We start from the raw sequence: 27,051 nt of genomic DNA on the forward strand, positions 1-27,051 counted from the left end.
AAAATAGCCAATCTACTGTACAATGTGTCGACCAGTGAAATTGCAATTTCACTTCAATTTTTTCAGTCTTAATGACGACCAGCAGGGGACAGTATTTCTCACTGTGTGGATGATGATACAACAGCGTTCATGTATGTCACTCTGTGTACATAGGCCTATTGTCTCCACCAGAGGGTGCGAGAAAACATCAAAACAAACTGAAACGCAACCTTTGTGTCCCTTCTCTCTCAACATGTTTTTCCTGCCTCTCTGTACCTTAAATCTAATGAAACAATGAATCAAGCCAATAATCAAACACTTTCTGTCTGAAAAGGCTTATTCAAGACAAAATTTCCTCTGATAATTTCATTATTTCACCCGTTTGAAACTGAACAAAACGGCAACAATACATACACAATATTACATTTAATATTTGTTTGTAATTTCTTCTTGTATCTATTTGTGGTCCTCATAATTATGATTATTGGGGATTAAACAATAGACACAACACATACACGCTCATTTGAACTCATTACAAATATTGTATTTCACCCATTTTCTTTAATTAGTTGTAGAACTATAGAATAGTGTGTAGGTTGTATAGAATAGTGTGTGTATGTTCTATGTGTGTGTAGGTTGTATAGAATAGTGTGTGTAGGTTGTATAGAATAGTGTGTGTATGTTGTATAGAATAGTGTGTATAGGTTCTATAGAATTGTAATCTCTGTTTGCTGGTTGCGATACGCCTCCTCCTGCAGTTCAACGTATAACTGATCCATTCTCTGAAACGCCTGGAAACCCTTTTTACCTAGACAGACAGACAGACAGACAGACAGACAGACAGAGTTATGCATCAATATAGAACTCTTCAAGGCATAAATTAAAATACAGATTAACATACAATCCACAGAACGTATACCATCCACAGAAAGGCGTTTTTAGAATCGGCCTCAGTCCAAAATGGGTTAAAGCCCTACACACATTATATGGTGTAAGATGTCTTACCAAAGGACAGCACAGTCTCTCTGGCTGCTGCTCTTAGATCCTCGTCTGTAGAACGCCACAACTCTGCTATGTGATCCACACTGTCTGTAGCCTACGACACACGCACGCACACACACACACACACACACACACACACACACACACACACACACACACACACACACACACACACACACACACACACACACACACACACACACACACACACACACACACACACACACAAATTCGACAAATTATTAAATGCAATTGCATTTAGCCAATGTAAAACACAATGGTGTGTGCATGCGTGGTATGTGGGTGTGTGTAATTGACCTTGAGACATTTCAGGGCCAGGCAGGCAGCCTGTTGAAGCTGAACATCATTATGTTTGAGACTCTCTGTGTAATACACTATAGCCTGGATGGAGAGAGAGAGAGAGAGAGAGAGAGAGAGAGAAGAAAAGTTGTATTTTCATCATAGCCGATGCTGGACATATTTGATGTGGTCATTGTGCCATTCGTGGCACTATGGTGGACGAGCACCTCATTGATTGTTCATGTCTAGGGACCCATTGACTCAGTTCAAGTGAGAAATTCCCCCAACACCAAATTGCGAGAAGGTCTACAGGCAGGTACAGGACTATTAGTTTTTATTTAGTTTTCCTCAGCGAAAAAAGGTAGTCGATGTATATCTTTCGTTATAGTTTTAGTCAACGAAATCATACGCTGCGACCCACCTTGTTCCTGAGGGCTTTGCATGCTGCCGCTCTGCTCAGGCAGCTGGCAGCAGCTTTACACACTTTGTGGTTGGATTCAACCTGCAGAGCAGCCAAAGTCTGCAGGGTCCCACCCAGTGGGAGGAGCTCTGCCATGCTCCGCCCCCGCAGCTTCATTAATGCCCGCCTCCTTTTGGGGCTCCTGAGGGACGATTCGAGGTACACTGAAACACAAGGAACAGTCATGGAGATGAGCCAGAGGTCAGAGTCTGAGTAACTGACTGATCTGTGTGGCACACACACACACACACACACACACACACACACACACACACACACACACACACACACACAAGCATGCATGCACACGTGCGCGCACATGCACGCACTCCCACAATGCCTTATTGTGGTGTGACCATATTGACAGACATGCTCCAGATGGCTCTGAACATTGGAATGTTTGGAATGTTTTCATGTTGTGTATAACTACATGCAAGCTGACATAATGTGTTAGGAGGGTGATGTGCTGTCCTTTACCTTCCCTAGACAGGAGGGTGATGTGTTTTACCTTCTCTAGACAGGAGGGTGATGTGTTTTACCTTCTCTAGACAGGAGGGTGATGTGTTTTACCTTCCCTAGACAGGCGGGTGATGTGTTTTACCTTCCCTAGACAGGAGGGTGATGTGTTTTACCTTCCCTAGACAGGAGGGTGATGTGTTTTACCTTCTCTAGACAGGAGGGTGATGTGTTTTACCTTCTCTAGACAGGAGGGTGATGTGTTTTACCTTCTCTAGACAGGAGGGTGATGTGTTTTACCTTCTCTAGACAGGAGGGTGATGTGTTTTACCTTCTCTAGACAGGAGGGTGATGTGTTTTACCTTCTCTAGACAGGAGGGTGATGTGTTTTACCTTCTCTAGACAGGAGGGTGATGTGTTTTACCTTCTCTAGACAGGCGGGTGATGTGTTTTACCTTCTCTAGACAGGAGGGTGATGTGTTTTACCTTCTCTAGACAGGCGGGTGATGTGTTTTACCTTCTCTAGACAGGAGGGTGATGTGCTGTCCCAGGTCCTGGATGTTCCAGCGCTTCAGGTAGACAGACAGCTGGAACACAGTGACCCTCTCTTGGCTGCACACTGGACGAGGGCTGGGCACCAAACCACAGCACGACAGCACCCCCTGCAGGACCTGGTAAAACACTGCAGGGAGAGGAGAGGAGAGGAGAGGAGAGGAGAGGAGAGGAGAGGAGAGGAGAGGAGAGGAGAGGAGAGGAGAGGAGAGGAGAGGAGAGGAGAGGAGAGGAGAGGAGAGGAGAGGAGAGGAGAGGAGAGGAGAGGAGAGGAGAGGAGAGGAGAGGAGAGGAGAGGAGAGGAGAGATTTATGACTGAATGAATGGAAGGACTGATAATAATTTTGCCATATTGAGCTCTCGATCGTGACGTGTCCTTGTCACATACCTGTCTCTGATTGTCCGGGCTGCTTGGCCTTTACTCTGTGCGAGTAGCGTTTGCGCAGCGCCCTGGAGAAGCTGTCGGCGTGGCAACAGAAAGGGGAGGAGACGTCGCCGCCGACACACTCGTCCCAGAACAGCAGCAGGTCCCTGTTTCTCTGTGACTGAGGAAGAACTGCATACACAACACACCACAAATAAACCTACAGAATAACACCTCTGTTTCCCAAACAGTTAGCCATTTGGTCAGTCACAGATTAATTTTGATGCGTCACGACTCGAGTGGAAATCCCATTTTCTTTTCCTACATTAAAATAAAGATAATACAAACAAAGGAACACACAAATCTACGAAATTCCATCAATAAAAATAAATAAATAATTAAGAAGTAGTGAAAATAGCCAATCTACAAGCTGTGCGCTTGTAGATCTACCATTTTCAATAGATTAGGTCTAATCTCTCGTCTAGGCTACTCTCTCCTTTGGGTCTCGACCTGAAAGGTTTGGGAACCACTGGACTAGACAGACAGACAGACAGACAGACAGACAGACAGACAGACAGACAGACAGACAGACACTGACTGTCAGTGGTAGAGATGTTGTGGTTCTTCTCCAGCAGCAGACAGTTGATGTGCTCCAACTCTGCAGCCTGGAGCGTCATCTCCTCCAGCAGCTCTTTGACAGACAGGCTGAAATTCACTGCACTCACTGCCTGGAACACACAACACACCACGACAACGCACACACGCACGCACGCACGCGCTCGCGCACACACACACACACACACACACACACACACACACACACACACACACACACACACACACACACACACACACACACACACCACAGTCCATACCAATTCATTTTTATAATCAAAAAACTTTATAGTACTAGTTAACAAACAGTGGGTCAGGACCAGGGGGGCAGTCAGACAGATATTTTGTGAAGCCACTAAGGAAATCGGGACTTCCTGAAAGTTCATATAATGGCCTGTTGTGGCGCTGTCTCTCTGTCATTGGGCCCAAAAAACCCCATAGCTCCATAGAGTACCATGTATTTGGGCCCAACTTCACCTAGACTGTATTACCTTAATAAACATGGTCATGAATACTTTCTGCTTCCAGTCACTAGTTTAAAGTCTCATTTCTCATGTCATAGTATTCTTTTTGGAAAACTATGGTCCCATTTATTAAAAGAAGTACGATAAAGTCGCGTATGTTCTGAGGGGCGTGGCTACCGTTACAGTCTATGATCAGGAGCCAACCCCGTTCGAGTCAAAATAAAAACCAACGAAGAAGAAGGGGGGAAGTCACGCCTCGTTGTCTGGGCCAGCCAATGGCCAGCCGACTTACAGTTCAAGGACTGACAGGCTTCATTTTACGTCCATATAAGACCCGGAGAACGCTTTGTCCATATTTTTTACAGTCTATGGTCAGGACCCAATTGTGGGTCGCACATCAATTTCCGGGGGTCGGGTGATGGATATCCCTTTATTACTCATTTCCTAAATTTTGTCATTAGTTGTTTTCCAAAGATTTCCACAAAGAAATCGCATATTTTCATGAACAAATTCAAACATTTTTCCAAAATAATTTCATGAATAAACCACTTCCTTACAGTGTATACTGTATATATTTATTATACAGTATAATATACATTATGAAACATTAGACCGTTAGGCAGTTTTTTCCAGTGTGTTTCTACCTGTAGCAGGATGGTACAAATGTCCAGGTGAGTTTCCAGTGTCTGGTCAACACTCCAGTTCCCAGAAGTCAGTGGGGCGATCGCCAGTTCCTCCTCCGAAGCTGATTGGCTGTTGTGGGAGAGAAGACCCATGCTTCTCAGAGTACTCTGCTGGAATGAACTGATTCTATTGGACAACAAACAAGAGTGACAGTGACATTATCACAATGACAGAATGGTCACCGCCACTTTTTTGGATTGATTGAATACTTTATCAATACGTTTGATAACATTACAGGTAGCAGTCAAAGGTTGTGCTGAAAGGATAACACAATGGCAGTTCTATCTCTGGGACCCCACTTTATTATTGTAAAATCAATGTTAATTTAACTCTGAGTTACAGACCCATAAGGGTCCATTTGGTTCCTATCCATCCATCCATCATACCCTGTCTCTTTGAGTCTCAGGCTGCCCAGACAGGACGTATCATCATCGGACAGGAAGTCAAAGCTGCCCAGGACTTCCTCCACCGCCAGAGTCTCTTCTGATGAAGATGACGAGCTCTTTAACATCGACAAGTCATTCTGCAGGACACACGGCGCACGCACATACACACACACACACACACACACGCACGCGCACGCACGCACGCACGCACGCACGCACGCACGCACGCACGCACGCACGCACGCACGCATGCACGCACGCACGCACGCATGCATGCACACACACACACACGCACGCACTCACTCACGCACACACACACACACACACACACACACACACACACACACACACACACACACACACACAAAGACATACAAAGACATACAGGAATTGGTAGAACGCCAGAGGATGTAGAAATGTATGTTTCTTCATGCTTGCACTTGCGTGTGTCACCGCATCCACACCGCCAGCGATGAGACCGAGCGAACGATTAAATGAAGTTTGTTCTTCAATGGGACTGTCCTGACGTACCACGAGTGACAACACGCCGTGCAGCGACACCATCCACCCCTCCTATAGTCACCATCCACCCCTCCTATAGTCACCATCCACCCCTCCTATAGTCACCATCCACCCCTCCTATAGTCACCATCCACCCCTCCTATAGTCACCATCCACCCCTCCTATAGTCACCATCCACCCCTCCTATAGTCACCATCCACCCCTCCTATAGTCACCATCCACCCCTCCTATAGTCGCTCCTATGCAGTCTCTATTTGAGCGAGGTTTAGCGGCCCCAGACACCTTTATTAGCTACACGCTACTATTTATTGGTTATGTGATTGGTTCAGTCTACGTCGCAAACTCGCGACGCAATGGCCTGCAGCGTTCCATATCAGAACAGTTTTGTGCACGATATCTGTTGTTTGTTCACTCCTTGCCTGTGCAGATGAGGTGTGAGTGCGTGCGCGTGTATAGATTACGCACCCCATGGTGACTTGAATTCATGGATGATTTTTTTTTTTTTTGCATATAAGCCACTAATTTTGATGACCAGCAGTGGTTCCCTATGGAGACACAAAGATTCTCCTTTGTAATGAATTGCATTTTTATGGCGCTTTTCTATGCACTACGTGCCTACTCAAAGCGCTTACAATGGTTCATTCATTCATACATTGGGAGGTGAAGCGGCGAACAGTCGACGCCAGCGTCCTCACTTGTGTCTCCATAGGGAAGGGAACCACTGCTGGTCTTTTTTCACCCCCAAGTCATTTTGGGGGTGAACTAACCATTAAAATACATAATGTAAAGTCTGGGTGGCTGTACCTTCAGTATGGTTGCCAGGTGCAGTATTTGGTTATCCAGCATTCTCAGTTCTTTCTCAGAAGAACAGCTGTGGTTCTGCAGGCAGGTCTCCAGCTCAGCTATCAGGGTTCCCACACTGACTGCCTGGGCCCTGCGCTGGGCCCAGCTCACCACAGGTCGGCCCAGGGACGGAGCTATGGATGGAGGTATGGACGGAGGTATGGATGGAGGTATGGATTGAGGTATGGATGCGGGACCTGATGGAGGTATGGATGGAGCTACTGGTGGGTGTAAGGGTGGGGAGGGTGATGGCGGTACGGATGGAGGTAGTGATGAGGTTATGGGAGGAGGTACTGTTAAGGGTGGGGACGGTGATAGAGGTAAAGAGGTTGGGGGTGGAGATGGGGTAGGGTCAGGGAAAGGGGTGAAGTCCGCCTGACCTTCTGGGGACTCCTGTATTTGAAGAATGGAACAGATCAGGTTAGGATTCACGAACAACCCTCTAGTCTTAGTGAAAGTGACTTTAGTTACGACTGTACTCAACATTCAAATGTCTTTATTTTCCTTTCAGACTGTTTGTGCAGTGGTTAAAACTAAACATACAGACACAATACACAGATCTTCTGAACGCATTTTTTCTGTGCCAAGAATAGTATCAGCTCTTTCTTTCTTTTTTATGTTGCCAAATGTTCACCCAGAATAGGAATGCTGGGGTTTGTATATAATTTGGTTTAGCTTATTCTGTGTTCTTGTATTTATTTGCGTTGTTTTCATGTGGGTTTGTTAGCTTGTTCAAAAGTGAAGGTTGCGAACATGGTGACGGACCCAAAGAGTAAAGGTCCCTGCACACTGCAGGGAAAAACGCAGCACAAAATCCGAAGAAAGGCATCAGTCTGCAAGGACCATAACAGTTTAAAATGAAAAGAATCCACAGTTCTTCTCCAAAACAATAACTAGAAACAAAGTTTTGAAGACATTTTACTGTGTGCCTGCAGCTCGCCAAGTCTGTGCAACCTTGTGTTCGGGAGGTAGGATACACTATTTACACTATTACAATGAACAAATGGCAGAGTCACCATGTGGGCGTCCCTGGAACATCCAGGAATGCGCCCAGGGGGGGGGGGGGGGCAGTTCCGGCGAGCCTTCCCGTGTCCGAAACAGTCGAAAAATGACAGTTCACATGTGGCCGGCCATAGGCGTCAAAGTTTTGCGGAAGATGGATGTATGGCGAACCTCAAGTTGTGCTATGCCATTGCATGGCAGGCACACAGAATTACACTAACAGTACGTGTCAACAGTAATGTTTCGGCCACAGTTTGGCCTTCATCATTGTTAGTGTTATTTCCACTTTACAGGTAGAAACATTACACAAAATAACATGAAGGAAAGGAAAGGCGCATATAGTACATTATGCATTATTAATTCAAAGTACGTTTTTGAATAGAAACATGGGAGTACTTCCTCCACCACTACAAACATAGGTCTTACCTGTCCACTATCGCTGGTCTGTCTGAGGCATGGCTCTGTTTCTGGATTCTGTCTGAGGATGTCCGGAGTGCTGCACCTATCATGCAGTCATATTAATATGATCTCATTCATAAATGCATCTCTTATCTTTTTATATGAAACAAATAATTAAAGCTGCACTGTGTAACTTTCCTTTTCTACCCCGGATTTGAACTTGCGTAGTGTCCTGTGCACATCCTGACCTTTTTACCACTGAGCTAATAAAGCCTGCTTGCTTGCTCTGGGGAGGGATGGAGTTTTGACCCTCAGATCAAAATTCATGTCAAAACAGAAGCAGGATCATGTCAAAGGTTGTATCCAACCTAGACACAGGATTTGTCTCAACAGAAGAGCACCCCAATTGTATAACTATTGTATTAACATACTCAACCATATACAGACTGGTTAAAAATCATAATTTGATTCGTTAAGATATTTTACATTATTGCAACTCGAACACATGAATGAATAAGTGTGATGTCCTCACCTCTTGGTCTCTGACACGTCTCTCCACTCCTCGTCTCCCAGCGTTCTCATGCTCTGCGTGTCCTCCAAGGTGACCTCCAGGGAGCCGTCCTCTCCCAGGGACAGCTGGCTCTGGCTGCCCCCGACACTGGTGCCCAGGCTGGGGCTGGAGGTCCGGGTCAGGCTGCTGTGGAACCTGGGATTGGATGGAAAACGTAATGTTCATCACAACAGGGCTGGATTGGGTCAAAAAGTCGGCCCTGACATTTTCTCCCAGACCGGCCCACGACAACCGGCACGGCGCTAGCGGATGCCTTACTGTACCTCCCACTGGGTCGAGGCACACACAAACAAACAAGCCCTAATACCACCACTTCTGCTGAAAAACACAAACAAACAAGCCCTAATACCACCACTTCTGCTGAAAAACACAAACAAACAAGCCCTAATACCACCACTTCTGCTGAAAAACACAAACAAACAAGCCCTAATACCACCACTTCTGCTGAAAAACACAACCAAACAAGCCCTAATACCACCACTTCTGCTGAAAAACACAACCAAACAAGCCCTAATACCACCACTTCTGCTGAAAAACAACCCTTCATGTTCTGATCATTACCTATTAACTATTACAATTCAACAAACAAGCCCTAATACCACCACTTCTGCTGACCACATCCCTTCATGTTCTGATAATTACCTATTACCTATTGCAATTCATTGCTATGCCAGAAGGCCAGTCCGCCACTGGTTCACAATGGAAAAAGGCTGTACACAAAGATCATGGTATGGGTAATGTCTTTCTGTACCATGTGCTGTGGACATTTCAGACTAATAAAGTATTCAATCAATCAATCAATCAATCAATCACTCAATCACTCAATCAATCAATCAATCAATCAATCAATCAATCAATCAATCAATCAAACACTGGTCATGTTTCAGAAGGAACGTACTGTTACTGTTACTGTTACTGCATACATGTCAGAATGTAAAAGAACCAAACACCTTATTGTTATAAGATGACAGAAGAAAATAAACGCTGCATGGGTCAATAAGTATGGAAAACAGTAAACAGGTGCTCTTTGCTCTTTGGAAAGGGTTAGTTTCAGGAGTTTTAAGAAAAAAATTCCTTTGTGGAACACAAAGGATTCTAACCCTGGTCTCCTGCATGGAAAGCCAACATCTTCTTAATTACTAAGCCAAAAGGATATCCCTTCTGGGTTGGGGGAGATATCAGACTCAGTTTTATCTAAAGGAATATGGCCAGGAGTAAGCATGCTAACTCTGCTAACCTGGGACTGAGTGGAGTGCTGGTGTGGTTTGGAGTGATGGCACTGTGGGCGGGGTCCGACAGGTAGCTCAGTAGAGACACGCCCCCTCTGGAAGGACGGGGCCGGGGAACCAATGAGGGCACAGAACCGTCTGCATCCTGCAGCTGACGAACCATAGACTGAGGAGAGCAGAGAAGAGGAACTGTGTTATTAGCGTGTGTGTGTGTGTGCGTGTGTGCGTGCGTGCGTGTGTGGCTGTGTGCGTGGTGTGCGTGCGTGCTGCGTGCGTGCGTGCGTGCGTGCGTGCTTGCTTGTGTGCGTGCGTGCGTGCGTGCGTGCGTGCGTGCGTGCGTGCGTGCGTGCGTGCGTGCGTGCGTGCGTGTGGTGCTCACTATAAAGTATTTCTCTGTGAAGCTGGGTGTAGTCGGAGCTGTCCAGCTGTAGACAGAACTCTTCCTGCTGGGAGACACTGGACGCATCTTCTCCCCACTGTCAAATGGACTGGAACACACACACAATTTAGGCATTTCACATTTAAATGGTAAATGGTGCATTTATATAGTGCTTTTTAACGAAAGCGCTTTACATAGATAATGTGTGTGTGTGTGTGTGTGTGTGTGTGTGTGTGTGTGTGTGTGTGTGTGTGTGTGTGTGTGTGTGTGTGTGTGTGTGTGTGTGTGTGTGTGTGTGTGTGTGTGTGTGTGATCTTATCATCTTACTTCCAGGTGACCTCTAGCTGCAGTTTGATTGTCCCCAGCTCGGTGATGTCCACCAGCATCAGCTGAGGTCTCGCCACGAAGAAATCTGCACTCGCACACGTTACCATGCCAACCAGCAGCCAACCCAAACCCTTCGCCTCTGTCACCTGGAAACACGCAATTAATTGTTTTCTTATTTATTTTGAGGCGCTAGCCCCTCCTATGTGCAGCTTTGAGGGTGCGTGTAAACACAAACTTTGTCCTAACACAAACATTAAATGCCATTGATAATGAATGGCCAGTTTTGAGTGTTTGTGTAAACACAAACATTGAAGACGAAGGTGAGGACGCAACTTCTAATTGGCTGGAATGAGATGATGTATGATGATAAGAGCGCCCTTCACTTTCCAGTGAAGGATAGAGATCTGACAAGAACCTTTAACACCTCCTATGACACCTGTGCACAGTAGCATCCTCAACCCATGTTAACGTTGACACGTTTAGGGCTAGTTATTATGTTACTTGAGTCAATATAGTCCACATCTATGCATGTTCACATTAATACATGCAACGTTATTGGGATAAATTATATTAAATTATATTAAATTATAAATTACCATTTTTGGATTTCTGATCCGGTCGGAAGCTAACGGAACCACCGACCAGGTGCCGTGCACCTCCTCCAAAATGATTACCTTAAGTATTTAGTAACCACCGACCAGGTGCCGTGCACCTCCTCCAAAATGATTACCGTAAGTATTTGCGAGAGCAGAGCGTGCAAGTACTGTTTTCGGCTGCGTATGTGGTGGTGTCGCTCGGCCAATCAGGGATTGTGTATTTTTGGTGGCGTCGCTCGTACACAGTTGTAGGAAAATAATATTTGGTTTCAATTGGTGTACTTTTTATTTTATATGTTTGTTTATGGCTTTCGTCTTTATATTTTATATTTTAAAGCGGGGCGGACAGTAAGTTGACAGGAGTCAGCAGTAGGTTGCACGCTCTGCTCGCGCACAAGTAGTGTGCGAAGCGCAATTTAGCAGCTCGACAGAGTGCATTTTTAGTTTAAAATGTCCATCTTTTATTCTATTAACTCGTAGCGCGAATACTGAGACTAAACTAATTGATTCACCTTATGTGGAGAACAAAAACAATGCAACGCCAACTGGAACCAACTGGAACCAACCACCAGAACCCCTTTTATTTATTTTCTTTTTTCCTATGAATACCAGGCTTTCCTCTGCAGTGGAAAGCATGATGATGCAAGATTACTCTTTATCGATGTTCAAGAATACTTGTATGAACAAACAAAGTACAACAAAGTAGCAGAAGGTGTGTGCGTGCCTGCGTGCCTGCGTGCCTGCGTGCCTGCGTGCGTTTACCTTGATTTCAAAGTTGTGATGTATGTGTGGGAGGAAGACCATCTCCTCTTCGTCCCAGTACTGTCTGTCGTCTGATTGGATCCTCCCTCGGATCCTCCACCGCTGGCGGCCCAATCGCACCACCACCTGGAGTCACATGATGAGTTTTGATGACATCACACTAGGTCACGTGACATCATCATCATCCAATTTATAACTTTAATAAAGTTCAAGTGGAGTTGCAAGTCTTTATTTGATCAACTTGGGTCTGAAACACATGTTTGAGTCAAAGTCATGACTCGAGTCGACACAATTGTATAAGATTCTAAACAATCGTATAAATTACAAGTATTAACGACACAGGGTCCATAACGTGGGGCATTAATGAGAAAAATATCACACCTGTGTGAAGTGAGGGGCGCTAATATATTAAAGTCTAACTCATGTTGATATGGTGATGTAATGGTGATGTAAAACAAACGGTGCAAACACAAACATTAAACGCCACTAACAATAAAGAGACAATATGACGTACATTTTCCATTCATTGTCAATGCCTTTACAAAACAAACATTAAAAAAATGTTGTAAGATATAGATGTATGTTATAATGATGTGAAGTTTCCCTTTATATCGGACACATCTTACATCATCATTAGTGCGCCAAACAAATTTGTACTTCAGAACCTCTGAACCAACTGATATGCCCATTATGCAGTATATGTGCATATACTGATGACATCAGGGATCTCCATCTATCTATAAATGCACCATGTCTCTATGTCTGTCTGTCTGTCTGTCTGTACGTACTTGTGTACGTCTGTAATCCACGTAAATCGAGAACCGTTCACCCCACAAATTCAACACACTTCAAATTCGACACACGCATTCCACACCCCCACAGGGAGGGCAGTGCCCGGTGTCGAGTCGGTCGGACCCACGGTTGTCCAGAAGCGCCACAAAAGGCCTCTGACCGGGCTCTCTACAGGGCCCCTGCCCAGGGTCCATATATGGAGCTGGCCTGTTCTGACATCACAACACTCCATAAGGCCTCTGCTTGGGCTCTGGACAGCTCTGACACTACACAACACTCCATATTTGGGCATGCCTGACTCCATATATAGGAATAAAGGAGAGAGACAGATTCTACAGCCGGGCACCGGTCCAGTATAACATATAATAACAAAGGAAGGTTGCAAATGCATATCTTTGCCAGGCTGAGTGCAACTGAGTGCAACGTCTATGACTGACGTCATATAGTCTGTCAGTCATCTATGACGTATACAGTATGATTCCATATTTAGGCACTTGTGCTGCTCTGCCAATATAATATAAATGTGAATGTAACGGGCAGCACAGCATGCTTTTGCAGCGCCAGTACCGAGCAGCCGTTCAGTCATTATTGAGAATCACAGCAGCGGTGTAGATGGTGTATATATCTGACGGCAAGGTCGTTGACCGCAAGCCATGGGGACTGTCCAAGCTGGCTGACCTGTTCCTGGGAGTGGTGGCTTTCGTCCGCGGGTTCTTCCAGAGTCTCATTCAACCCAATTCTCAGCATAATCCTGATGAAAAGAGGACAGGCAGGATAAACCACAGCGGAGGCCCCTCCTGTCCTCCAGAAGGAGGAGGAGGAGGATGACGCTAGCTAAATGCCTACTTCTTCCAGTGCAGTGATTCTCAACCCTTTTTCATTTCAAGGACGCCCAGCTTGATAAGCATTAGGTCAGGTCCCAGTTGATACATGTTTTATCCCTGGGACCCCAATCTACTCTGTAGAATATACAGGCCTATGCTGGTCCATTTGGTCCCAACTATAATCATATAGCTGGGGTCCCCCTGGACCCCCTCAAGGACCCGTGTGGGTCACTGGACCCCCAGGTTGAGAACCACTGCTCTAGTGTATGTAGCCATTGGCCTTCATCGATGATGATGAGGCCACCACTCCTCATTGGTTGCCTCTGCCGTTTGGTGACGGTAGATTCATGACGCCTCCCTGGGAATCCCTACACGTAGGAGCCAGGATGGCTGAACACAGCAACTAAAGCCAATCAGACAGGAGAATAGGACACTTACTACCAACCGAACTGCACCACAGCAGACACGACTGAAACATGCAAGACTAGCAGCTCAAGCTTCATCTCCATAACGACCGTAAAGACGACCGTATAGTGGACACTTTTTCATGATTGGCTGCCTCTAGGCTGCCTCTAAACCAATGGGAGATACATCCCATATAGTCTGAACGGCATAAAAACCCATACTCTGAACCAGAGCCATAGAGTAAGACAGAGCCTGCAGTCCGATGGCGGCTCTTCTACAGTACATAGACTTCTATTGGGTTGTCCCTATTTGAAGCCTTCAAATAGGGACAACCGGAAGTTTACGGAATGGATTGGAGTCTGGAGTCTATGGGCTCGCACGAGTCGTGCGAGTACATTAACCACGTGACCGTGCTGTTTCCTGCCCCCTCAAAATCGCAACTCTTTTATTAGATGGCTCTGCTCTGAACGCACCTGGCAGTTATGACTGAGTCATTCTTGTTTCTTTTCTTTTTCTTTTTTTTGCTCTCACCTTCACCGAGATCAGAACAGGGCGTCTGCAAATCAAATGCGAGCAACAGTCTTAAGTTACCTTTACCTTAATGTGCATGGTTCAAAGAGAATTCAACTAAATCAAAATATCTCCAGCACTCACTTCCTATGGGTTACCTTTATTTTCTGGTCTTCCTCCACAGTCCACGCTGTCTTACAGTCCCGCAGGGATGCACTTGGGATCCACCCATCATGTACAGATACATCCTCCACCCATCATGTACAGATACATCCTCCACCCATCATGTACAGATACATCCTCCACCCATCATGTACAGATACATCCTCCACCCATCATGTACAGATACATCCTCCACCCATCATGTACAGATACATCCTCCATCATGTACAGATACATCCTCCATCATGTACAGATACATCCTCCATCATGTACAGATACATCCTCCATCATGTACAGATACATCCTCCACCCATCATGTACAGATACATCCTCCACCCATCATACAGATACATCCTCCATCATGTACAGATACATCCTCCACCCATCATGTACAGATACATCCTCCACCCATCATGTACAGATACATCCTCCACCCATCATGTACAGATACATCCTCCATCCATCATGTACAGATACATCCTCCACCCATCATGTACAGATACATCCTCCACCCATCATGTACAGATACATCCTCCACCCATCATGTACAGATACATCCTCCACCCATCATGTACAGATACATCCTCCATCCATCATGTACAGATACATCCTCCATCCATCATGTACAGATACATCCTCCATCCATCATGTACAGATACATCCTCCACCCATCATGTACAGATACATCCTCCACCCATCATACAGATACATCCTCCACCCATCATGTACAGATACATCCTCCACCCATTATGTACAGATACATCCTCCACCCATTATGTACAGATACATCCTCCACCCATCATGTACAGATACATCCTCCACCCATCATACAGATACATCCTCCACCCATCATGTACAGATACATCCTCCACCCATCATGTACAGATACATCCTCCACCCATCATGTACAGATACATCCTCCACCCATCATACAGATACATCCTCCACCCATTATGTACAGATACATCCTCCACCCATCATGTACAGATACATCCTCCACCCATCATGTACAGATACATCCTCCACCCATTATGTACAGATACATCCTCCACCCATCATACAGATACATCCTCCACCCATCATGTACAGATACATCCTCCATCATGTACAGATACATCCTCCATCCATCATACAGATACATCCTCCACCCATCATACAGATACATCCTCCACCCATTATGTACAGATACATCCTCCATCATGTACAGATACATCCTCCATCCATCATGTACAGATACATCCTCCACCCATCATGTACAGATACATCCTCCATCCATCATACAGATACATCCTCCATCCATCATGTACAGATACATCCTCCACCCATCATGTACAGATACATCCTCCACCCATCATGTACAGATACATCCTCCATCCATCATGTACAGATACATCCTCCATCCATCATGTACAGATACATCCTCCATCCATCATGTACAGATACATCCTCCACCCATCATGTACAGATACATCCTCCACCCATCATGTACAGATACATCCTCCACCCATCATGTACAGATACATCCTCCACCCATCATGTACAGATACATCCTCCACCCATCATGTACAGATACATCCTCCACCCATCATGTACAGATACATCCTCCACCCATTATGTACAGATACATCCTCCACCCATTATGTACAGATACATCCTCCATCCATCATGTACAGATACATCCTCCACCCATCATGTACAGATACATCCTCCACCCATCATGTACAGATACATCCTCCACCCATCATGTACAGATACATCCTCCACCCATCATACAGATACATCCTCCACCCATCATACAGATACATCCTCCACCCATCATGTACAGATACATCCTCCATCCATCATGTACAGATACATCCTCCATCCATCATGTACAGATACATCCTCCATCCATCATGTACAGATACATCCTCCATCCATTAAGTCCCATTTCTATTGGCTGAGCTGTTCCTGGGAGTAGTGATTGGGTCCCAATTGCAGGGCACTCTACTACAAGGCCACTGAGCTGGAACTAAGTGCTACAAATCTTTGTTCCCTGACAAAAAATATTTCCTTTCCATTGCAATGTTTAAGAACCACTGGTTTAACAACATTAGGAAACACGCCCAAATAAGAAACCCACACAAAGTAGAAACAATCGCTTATAATAAATGGATATGGCAACACTGTTACAGTCCAGTGTGTGTCACAGTGTGCGAACCAGGTTCAGAAAAGCACTAATCCATTATGGTGCTAAATAATAAGTCCATTATAGCTTACGTTACATCCCTTTACAACAAACACATGTAGCCTACTAACTGCATGAGGCTTATGAGCCTTATATGGTTAGGGTTAGAACACAAATTCAAAGCATTTCAGAGTTCCAGTCTACAGTACTTCAACAAACAGTAATGTAGATTATCAACAGATACAATTCCGTTCAGTTCAAGTACAAATTAAATTTGCAATCTAAACAACTACACTGGCTTGTAAAAAATTTAAACATACCTATACTTATAGGTCTTACAGAGCCATAACGATATAAAAGTGTATTACTTTGCACTCAGGTTTTAAATTTGATTTCTGGCATATTGATAATGTACTGTAAGGCGTGCAGCACAGTACTATTGCCTTCTGTCATAAATGTAAGTTAAATATTTCAAAGAATATAAAACACGTCGAGAAAATAAGAAGTGAAGGCACTAGACCTACTGGCAGTGAAGAAATTTGGCACTGATTGGTGTGCGAGACAGATACAGACAGACAGTAGCGGTACTACTAGTTGTCAACAACAAACATGCAATACGCTGATGTCCAGTTTGAAATGCCAACTCGTTAGAGTTGTAGTTGATCAGCTGTGATTATGACCTTCTTAACCAGTATACGATTACGATATGTCCCAAGCCATTTATTTATTAATTTATATTCATCATACTTTTATTTTTTTTCATTATTCATGTATCACCATTCATATTTAAATGTCTCTTCATTCATGTTTACTAAGCCATGTGAAGATTGGCTCCACCCACTTTGATGATCTGTGGAAAATGGGTTAGGCACACACACACACACACTGGCAGTTGAGTGGCCAACTGGCCATGAATTTGCTGTGCATGTGAGCGTGCATGTGGGTGCACATGTGTGCATGCGTGTGAGCGTGCATGTGAGTCCTAATAAGTGTTTCACCAACCTCATATTGGTCTCCAGGGCAGAGCCGGGCGAACCCGATGAGGCCTGCAAATGAAACCACATGTTACACAGCTCTACACACAAGTCTGTGCGTGCGTGCGTGCGTGCGTGCGTGCGTGCGTGCGCGCACGCGTGCGTGCATATACCTTTCATTTTGATATGCAGTTCTCCCAGTAGGATTTCCAACTCTCCCTCCATAATAGACATATCCTAAGAGAGAGAGAGAGAGAGAGAGAGAGAGAGAGAGAGAGAGAGAGAGAGGGCCGGGATGGGGGGTTGGAGGCATGGGGCGTGGGACAGAGAATGATATGAATGACTGTGTATTTTAATTAAACAAGTCTTGAATAATGAAAGGATTAAACATTATATTTATCCTATTAATGTGAAGTGGACAGTTCCACATGCATATTTTTCTTTTGGTACTTCAAGAACATTGTGACACCAGTACTTTTGTATTGAGTATGAGTATTTTGACACTGCGGTATTGTTACTTCTTTTGCGTCAGGTTTAGGGACATGGTGGGATTTTGAGCGAGCAGCATGTCATCTCCCCGCTCAACTCCACTCACATACTCTGGTGTGTGTCCTGTACGTATGTGTGCGTGCTTGAGTGTGCATGCGTGTGTGTGTGTGTGTGTGTGTGTGTGTGTGTGTGTGTGTGTGTGTGTGTGTGTGTGTGTGTGTGTGTGTGCGTGTGTGTGTGTATGTGTGTGTGCATGTGTGTGTGTGTGTGTGTGTGTGTGGCCATGAAGACATACACAGAGGCCAGCTGTTTCAGACTGTGGGTCAAAGGCCATTCTTCCAGCTCATGAAACTCATTGGGGGACAGAATGTGTTGATGTTCACCACAGACACCAAATACATCACTGTGTGTGTGTGTGTGTGTGTGTGTGTGTGTGTGTGTGTGTGTGTGTGTGTGTGTGTGTGTGTGTGTGTGTGTGTGTGTGTGTGTGTGTGTGTGTGTGTGTGTGTGTGTGTGTGTGCGTGCGTGCGTGCCTGCCTGCCTGCGTGCCTGCGTTCGTGCCTGCGTTCGTGCCTGCGTGCGTGCCTGCGTGCCTGCGTGTCAGGTCCAATTAGTATTCGGGTCAAAAACACAACCTTATGGGTCCAGTAGGGATTGGGTCTGTCATTTAAAAACAATCATGTCAGAACCAATGGGATCTCAGAAAGTAATAATAATAAACTTGCATGAACCAGTGCGTTGCGCTGAAGTCTTGGCTGATGTGCACTAACTGACTGACTGATTGATACGTTGAAATGAAATTTGAAGCCTGACACTTCTAAATGAAACGTCATAGCACACCAAAAACGAATGTATACTGTTGATGTGTAAAAGTTTCAGTCAAGTGCAATCCTGACATGTTTCACTAATAAATAATGAAGCGTGACAGTGTTTGTGTGTGTAACAGACATGCACATGTACACGCACGCATGCATGCAGACACACAGACACACAGACACACACACACAGACACACACACACACACACACACACACACACAGACCTGCAGGCTGTGCCTGTGGGTTCGGCTGAGCTCCATCAGGCTGTCTCGGGAGGCGCGGGTGGATGGAGAGAGAGAGAAGGCTCGCTTCATGTTGACCGCTCCCTGACACAACCTCCACTGAATGCAGTACGTCTCATACAACTCCTCTACCTGACACACACACACGCACACACGCACGTACATGCACGCGCACGCACACACACACACACAGAACATTACACCAGTGCATGGACACTATTTTCATATGTACGTACGGATGATGTACAGACAGACAGACAGACAGACAGACAGACAGACAGACAGACAGACAGACAGACAGACAGACAGACAGACAGACAGACAGACAGACAGACAGACAGACAGACAGACAGACAGACAGACAGACAGACAGACAGACAGACAGACAGACAGACAGACAGACAGACAGACAGACAGACAGACAGACAGACAGACAGACAGACAGACAGACAGACAGACAGACAGACAGACAGACAGACAGACAGACAGACAGACAGACAGACAGACAGATACCTTACTGATCTGGAATTCTAGTCTTCTTATGTGTCTCTCCAACGCTCTGATCTCCTTCAACACGGAAGATAAGGGAAGGTTTTCTATGTTCAATGGGTTTGTTTGACATGCAAGCAACATGTTTATTTTGTGTAGTTTTTAGGGAAGTGTTGAGGACAAAGAGTATGGAGTTACCTTCTCCAGATCATACAGGAAAGCCTATAGGAACAGACAAAAGACTTCATCATCATCATCATCATCATCACCACCACCACCACCACCACAGGCACGCACTGACGCACTTGATCAATCAATCAATCAATCAATCAATCAACCAATCTCTCCCTCTATCACTCTCTCTCACCAGCCTGGAGTTCCTCTTGGTCTCTCTTTGTTGTGAAGACAAGAAGTCCATCTCAGCCTGGTGACCCTCCACATACTCCCTAAAGGACATCATCATTGTTTTATAATAGCTTTATTGGACCAGGATGTGCTGTAGATGTTTTAACTAATGGGGCTATGTTGCGTGCACATATAGTGCACACGCTTGCGAGCAATCACCGATTGAATAGCCTCTTAAATGTAGACCCATTTATTAACCCACAATATGCTGTATATCAAATTTTACTCTATTTACTTGCACAATGGGGCAATGGGCAAACATTAGTGTTGTCATAATTATGCATTGGGTTTGAGCTTTAGACTACTTCAGATAGAGAATAATAATGTGACACCTGCGTGTGGAAGGCTACTTAGCAGGTCGATAAAATGGACCATCACCATCGATATGCATCAAGGTCAATCTGTGACACTCAGTGTCGATCGGCAGGTTTTGTTACTTAGGGAGGTTAGTGAGGTGCGAAAACTGAGATTGGCTGTGCGGGCTTGCGTGCATCTTCAAACTACCAGGGCTCACTCAGCTCACCCCTGATTGGGACCATGCCATTATTCTAAACACCAAATCACAATTAACCAATGCACCCATGAATCATTCTCTATATAGTATGTATTGCACATAAACATACTTTAATCCCTCCTTAATATACCTATATACATGATTCCCTCTCTAGCATCCTTATGTATCCATATACTTGAATCCTTCCCTGGGCAAGGCGAGGCAATTTTATTTGTATGGCACATGTCAGCAACTACTGTAGTCAATTCATTGAATTCAATGTCCTTTACACAAAATATCAAGCAAAGGAAACACAATACTTTTTAAATTTCTTTAACTATGATGATTTCCTGTTGTGTATATTTATTCAGATTAATTGAAAATGGCCCTCCACTGATGTAAACAAGTCACAAATAATAATGTGCCCCCTGCTTATATGAGACAATTTAAAATTAAAAAAAACTTCTATGACAGTGCATGAAGTGACATTATTCCGGGAGAGTGGCTCAGCCCTGCCGTCGCTCTCCCCTATATTAAGGCGTCTTACTGGTGTAAACAAGTCTTAGTGCTTTTCCTGCATCCTCGTAGCAGTTTTTGTATTGACTTGTGCTTTCATTTGAAATGAAGGCCTACACATTCTACATACTGTGAATACAAATTTCAATCAATTAATCAGTCACTATAAATTACATTAGGATGTCAAAAACAAAATAATAGATACAGTACAGTGCAGAAGACAAGTAGTTGAATCCTTCCGTGGTATACTTGTTCACATTTGTCCTTCCCTAGAATCCACATTTGAATCCGTCCCTAGTATCCATACTATAGAATCCTTGCCTAATATACAGTACATACTTGAGTCCATCCCTAGTATCCAGTACGTACTTGAGTCCTTTACGCAGAGCCTGGAAGATTCTATCCACCTGCTGCGGCTGCTGAGGGCTGAGAGCTCCTCCCACTCTGCTGGGAGACAGGTGCACCCTGGGATATTTAGCACTGAACTGGGCCTTGGACCGCAGGGAGTGACGCAGAGAGGAGGGTCTGGGGAGTGACACAAAGACAGAGGAAAGGAGTGATGAGAGAGTGGAGAGTGACACAGACAGAGGAAAGGACTGGTAGAGTGAGTGGAGAGTGACAGTCAGAGGAAAGGAGTGATAGAGTGAGTGGAGAGTGACACAGACAGAGGAAAGGACTGGTAGAGTGAGTGGAGAGTGACAGTCAGAGGAAAGGAGTGATAGAGTGAGTGGAGAGTGACACAGACAGAGGAAAGGACTGGTAGAGTGATAGTGCTCCTGAACAGCACTGCCACCCAAGTGTGGAATTATCTGACCCCATCCCTCAAAATATGTGGTTCACTGGCTTAATTAAAAACAGGCCTGAAAATACACCTTTCAGGAGGCCAAAATGTGTGAGGTAATTATTGAATTGAATACATATAGGACCTGAATGGAAACGAGACCACAAGGACGTTCTTGTGTTATCCTTTTAGACCAAGTGCTGTCTAATAAAGTATTCAATCAATCAGTGGAGAACGACACAAAGACAGAGGAAAGAAGTGATAGAGTGCGTGGAGAGTGATATAAAGACAGAAGAAAGAAGTGATAGTGAGTGGAATGATTCCGACATTTCTACCATGTTTATCAAACCAACCACATGGACCTTGTTGACAAAACATCAAACATCAACAACGTCGTCTCGATGACATACTGTATAGCCCGCCGCCCCCCAGCATTTAGTCTTGCTGCCCATTGCACAAATATGCCTAGTCTAAACATTCAGAATGTCCTTTAGACTTATTATTCCTTTAAAAAAGGTTAACTGAGCCTTGTCATATAATGACTTGATCTATTCTTATGTAGTTAACCTACTTGCATTGCTTATTCTAATCCACCAAATATTTCACCCGAAAAAAGCAAACTTAATGTTCTGCAGTGTTAATTATTTCCCTGTAGTATAGTTGCAAAATTCACAAATATTTCAAGTACTGGTATACCCAGAGACAATTTTACAAGAGCAGCAAGTATTAGTGTCTGGCATGAATATAGCTCTTAACATTTATGCTGAGGCTAAGGGGTTTTGCCTTTTTAACAAGGTACTACATCAGGATGTTGCTATAGCTCTTTGCAAATGGCCCATGCATTAAGAACTGTATAGAGTTATCAGCCTGGTTAAGGATAGGATGTTCTGTGTGTTTTCCGTGTGGAAGAGAGTTGCACCTCCCAGACTGCCTGCTGTGGAGACTTCCTCATGCCTGCAGGTACTCTGGCTGTACTCGTGCTACCTTGCGATACTCTTTGGCATGTGTCCGTGGGCACTGCATCTCACACCAGCTGATAGGAACCATCTGGGCGCCTGCTTCACCGTGGGCAATGACCACTCCCAGCTCGTTCTCCGCTGTAGTCAACAGGTAGTTCGACTGCACATCGCCCAAAGATATCACCTTAGCCAGCACGATGTCCCCCGGTCTAAAGCTTTTGTATGTTTCAACCTTGTCTTTCTCTGTGGCCCGTACATCCTCTTTCCTGATGGTGCCTCCGAAGGGGTCCTTCATTGACGTGGAGCCTACATTAAGGATCTGAACCTTGGCCAGCCTGGGGTTAATGCTGGTCACCTTACAGGTGACTATTGCTCCAACATGTGGCAGTGGTTGTGTTTCTGTTTCCCTCACCACCGAGATCACTGGTAACTCCTCTCCTTTGTTCTTCCTCAGGACGTAACCCGCTAGTGACGAGTGGATGTACCATTTATTGTCCCGGTGTCGTCGAAGGTACACGCCTGTGCCAGGCACACAGTCCTTTGTGGTGCACAGCTCGTCACCGGGAACGCACAGCTCATCACTGGGAGACATGATTGCAAGAGGACGGAGATGTTGTATGTCTGTGTCCCTCCCTCCCTTTTATACAGTATGGAGTTCCCTGATGTCATCAGTATATATGCCCATATATGAGCGTGACGGCAGTGTTGATTTCGTCCACTAAGAACTATGACCATGTTTGTCGACTACCTTTTGAGGGGTGCCAGCCAGCCATGTCATGTGGCAGCCAAGTCTATACATTTTACTGTTTGCTTTAAGCATGCCCCCCATGACGTCATGTGGCAGCCAAGTCTATGGACTTTTTAATGTTTTCTGTGTAAAATGAGGCATTAAGATGCCATCAAGGCCTGCCAAAATACAGCTAGCTGTTCAGTCGATTAAAAATCACACCCATGTGAAGTGAGGAGCGCTAATATATTAAAGTCTAACTTATGTTAATTAGGTGATGTAATGGTGATGTAAAACAAACGGTGCAAACACAAACATTAAATGCCATTAACAATAAAGAGACAAAATGACGTAATGAGTCAAATCTGCGGTTCTGGACAACCGGCTATCTGGGCACTCGGATCGTCGGCCATGCACTGTGTCTGAAGTTGGTCTTTCGGACAGTTCTCAAGATACGTGATCTAGGAGGGGAAAGGAACTGGTTGGAATAACGTGTTCCTTCCACGCGCTACGTCCAACCAGGGAAACTCCCCCCTGTCAGGTGTAAAGGAGCAACTTGGACACTCAGGCATGAAGGAAGCATGAGTTCAAGTCCGTTGCTCTCCCCTTGTCTCCCATATATGGGGACTAGGTTGGTGGAGGGTGTGTAGAGCCCAGGATCACATTAGATGATTGACACAGGGGTGAAAAATGGGTTACAAAATCGTGGGATAAAAAATATATTAAAATAAAAAAGATACGTGATCTACAGACGCACACTTACGCGTGGACGGATGGAGATTTTGCATTATGTTTCCTTTAGGAGGTACAATGTGTGCGTGGCTTTTTTAACGATTTAGCCACTACAATTAAAGCTTTTTTATTTATTGCCTTGACTTTGTCTTTGATTCAGAGTCTGGACTACTTTTCTGTTTACACTGCTGTTACATATTTGGAACATTTTGGTTTGTCATTCCTGTGGGACGTGTGTGTGTGTGTGTGTGTGTGTGTGTGTGTGTGTGTGTGTGTGTGTGTGTGTGTGTGTGTGTGTGTGTGTGTGTGTGTGTGTGTGTGTGTGTGTGTGTGTGTGTGTGTGTGTGTGTGTGTGTGTGTGTGTGCGTGCGTGCGTGCGTGTGTACGTATGTGTGTAATATGTCCGTGCGTGAGTGCAAGGAACATTTGTCTGTTTTATGGTTAAAAACATATTTGGGGAGGTGCAGGCTTATAATTAGGAAAAGATTTAGGTTAGTGTTAGAATGACACATTTAGAAGTTAGGTTTAAAGGACTAGTGATGAGAACATTAAAGGTTAGGAGTTATAGGGTTTGACTATGGATGATTTACTATTAATTGCACAGCAGTAACCCACAGGTTACAGGTCGACACGCGCATCACTAGCGTGCGTGTGTGAGACCTTTGTGTGTGTGTGTGTGGTCATGTTTAAATGGTGGTTTTGTCAGGTTTATGAGCTGTTCTATGTCACCATGAAAGCAGTGCAGTGAAGCACATGGTCAACACATGGGCACACTGACAGCATGCACACAGACACACACGGCTCAGGCGGTGTGTGTGCGTGCGTGCATGCATGCGTGCGTGCGTGCTTGCGTGAGTGCGTTGGTGGTGCACACAGGAAGTGCATTCCTATGCTTGCTCCTAACATTTTCAACATGACATTTTGTTCCTCTGTGCAGACCCATGGGGACGGATGGACGGACGGACGGACGGACGGACGGACGGACGGACGGACGGACGGACAGACAGACAGACAAATAATTGTACTCTTCACGTTACATGTATCAGTTGTATTGTGGTGTGTGTTGTGGTGCGGAATGTGTGAGTTAACATCATCAATGTCTGTGTTACAATAAGTGGCGTGTGGCGAATCAGTGGTGTTCACTGATTGGCTGACTCAGGCTGTCACTCACCGCCGTCGACCACTCAGAGAGCTGAACCCGGTGAAAGACCGGCTCCTCTGGACCACGCCCTCTTCTGAGGGCGAGTCGAAGCTCAACTTCACTGACATCCTGGAGCGAGAGAGAGAGAGAGAGAGAGAGAGATTTTCATCCACGGCACCCCTGAATTCTCATTGTTACATTATAGGCTTATTGCTTATAGCACCTTACATTTATGTCATAATGGTAAATAAATATGTACATCTTTCCCCCATAGATGTCACGAGGAAAATGGATCCATTACAAACCCCAGCATCCCTATTTTGGGGGGAACACAGTCTACGGACCCCCCATTTAATAGCATTTCTATCTCTGGGACACGCAATTTATATTGTAAAATCAATGTTAATTTAACTCTGAGAGTGTTCCATTTGTACACTCTCAGGTCCATTTGGTTCCATTTAGCTCGGGAACCCCTGGAACTCCCACAAGGACCCCTAGGGGTCCCGGACCCCACTTTTGGAACCACATGATCTAGGTCACAGTAACATGCGTTTATTGTACAGATATCTGTAGACGGTGCATGGATAAATGTAGGCTACGTAATGAGTGTTTTGAGACGTTTTTTCCACCACTGAATTGAAGGTACTGGTTAACATCTGTAACATCTGAAGGTACTGGTTTAATAACATCTGTAACATCTGAAGGTACTGGTTTAATAACATCTGTAACATCTGAAGGTACTGGTTAACATCTGTAACATCTGAAGGTACTGGTTAACATCTGTAACATCTGAAGGTACTGGTTTAATAACATCTGTAACATCTGAAGGTACTGGTTAACATCTGTAACATCTGAAGGTACTGGTTAACATCTGTAACATCTGAAGGTACTGGTTAACATCTGTAACATCTGAAGGTACTGGTTCAATAACATCTGTAACATCTGAAGGTACTGGTTCAATAACATCTGTAACATCTGAAGGTACTGGTTAACATCTGTAACATCTGAAGGTACTGGTTAACATCTGTAACATCTGAAGGTACTGGTTAACATCTGTAACATCTGAAGGTACTGGTTAACATCTGTAACATCTGAAGGTACTGGTTTAATAACATCTGTAACATCTGAAGGTACTGGTTAACATCTGTAACATCTGAAGGTACTGGTTAACATCTGTAACATCTGAAGGTACTGGTTAACATCTGTAACATCTGAAGGTACTGGTTTAATAACATCTGTAACATCTGAAGGTACTGGTTTAATAACATCTGTAACATCTGAAGGTACTGGTTTAATAACATCTGTAACATCTGAAGGTACTGGTTTAATAACATCTGTAACATCTGAAGGTACTGGTTTAATAACATCTGTAACATCTGAAGGTACTGGTATTTTTCAATAGCTAAAGCACCAAAATGGGTTCCCGCCCCAAAATGCGCTGCAAAAAGGTGCCCTTTTTTCACTTGAGCACCTGCCCCTCTAAATGTCTGTGCACGCCACTGAACATCTGTAACATCTGAAGGTACTGGTTTA

General features: G+C 44.8%; 2 protein-coding genes across 3 annotated transcripts in view; both read right to left on the reverse strand.

Annotated features, from left to right (window-relative positions):
- Nucleotides 1–589: 589 nt before the first annotated feature.
- Nucleotides 590–27,051, reverse strand: part of ripor3 (RIPOR family member 3) — a 42,958-nt gene continuing 16,496 nt past the window's right edge. The window contains exons 2-25 of one of the 2 annotated variants that reach the window (XM_083771417.1): nt 25,549–25,647; nt 21,548–21,703; nt 20,132–20,210; nt 19,963–19,986; nt 19,789–19,842; nt 19,258–19,407; nt 17,900–17,963; nt 17,755–17,798; nt 11,893–12,018; nt 10,535–10,680; nt 10,208–10,316; nt 9,837–9,994; nt 8,561–8,734; nt 8,056–8,131; nt 6,589–7,020; nt 5,263–5,399; nt 4,837–5,002; nt 3,712–3,841; nt 3,138–3,305; nt 2,715–2,879; nt 1,703–1,905; nt 1,300–1,383; nt 985–1,075; nt 590–787 (exon numbers count right to left, since the gene is read on the reverse strand). In XM_083771417.1, the coding sequence (XP_083627543.1) occupies nt 687–787; nt 985–1,075; nt 1,300–1,383; nt 1,703–1,905; nt 2,715–2,879; nt 3,138–3,305; nt 3,712–3,841; nt 4,837–5,002; nt 5,263–5,399; nt 6,589–7,020; nt 8,056–8,131; nt 8,561–8,734; nt 9,837–9,994; nt 10,208–10,316; nt 10,535–10,680; nt 11,893–12,018; nt 17,755–17,798; nt 17,900–17,963; nt 19,258–19,407; nt 19,789–19,842; nt 19,963–19,986; nt 20,132–20,210; nt 21,548–21,703; nt 25,549–25,646 (3,135 nt within the window). In that variant the 5' untranslated portion in view covers nt 25,647 and the 3' untranslated portion in view covers nt 590–686. Of the gene's footprint in view, nt 788–984; nt 1,076–1,299; nt 1,384–1,702; nt 1,906–2,714; nt 2,880–3,137; nt 3,306–3,711; nt 3,842–4,836; nt 5,003–5,262; nt 5,400–6,588; nt 7,021–8,055; nt 8,132–8,560; nt 8,735–9,836; nt 9,995–10,207; nt 10,317–10,534; nt 10,681–11,892; nt 12,019–17,754; nt 17,799–17,899; nt 17,964–19,257; nt 19,408–19,788; nt 19,843–19,962; nt 19,987–20,131; nt 20,211–21,547; nt 21,704–25,548; nt 25,648–27,051 lie in introns of those variants that run through there. The other variant, XM_083771418.1, reaches the window with a different exon arrangement.
- Nucleotides 22,908–23,510, reverse strand: LOC310863225 (exosome complex component CSL4-like; the record flags this gene model as incomplete). The annotated part of the gene is made up of 1 exon (XM_083771419.1): nt 22,908–23,510. The coding sequence occupies one exon, from the start codon at nt 23,508–23,510 to the stop codon at nt 22,908–22,910; it is 603 nt and encodes a 200-aa protein (XP_083627545.1).

This window comes from Protomyctophum parallelum (genome assembly GCF_964188405.1).
Source record: "Protomyctophum parallelum genome assembly, chromosome: 8".
NCBI lineage: Eukaryota > Metazoa > Chordata > Actinopteri > Myctophiformes > Myctophidae > Protomyctophum > Protomyctophum parallelum.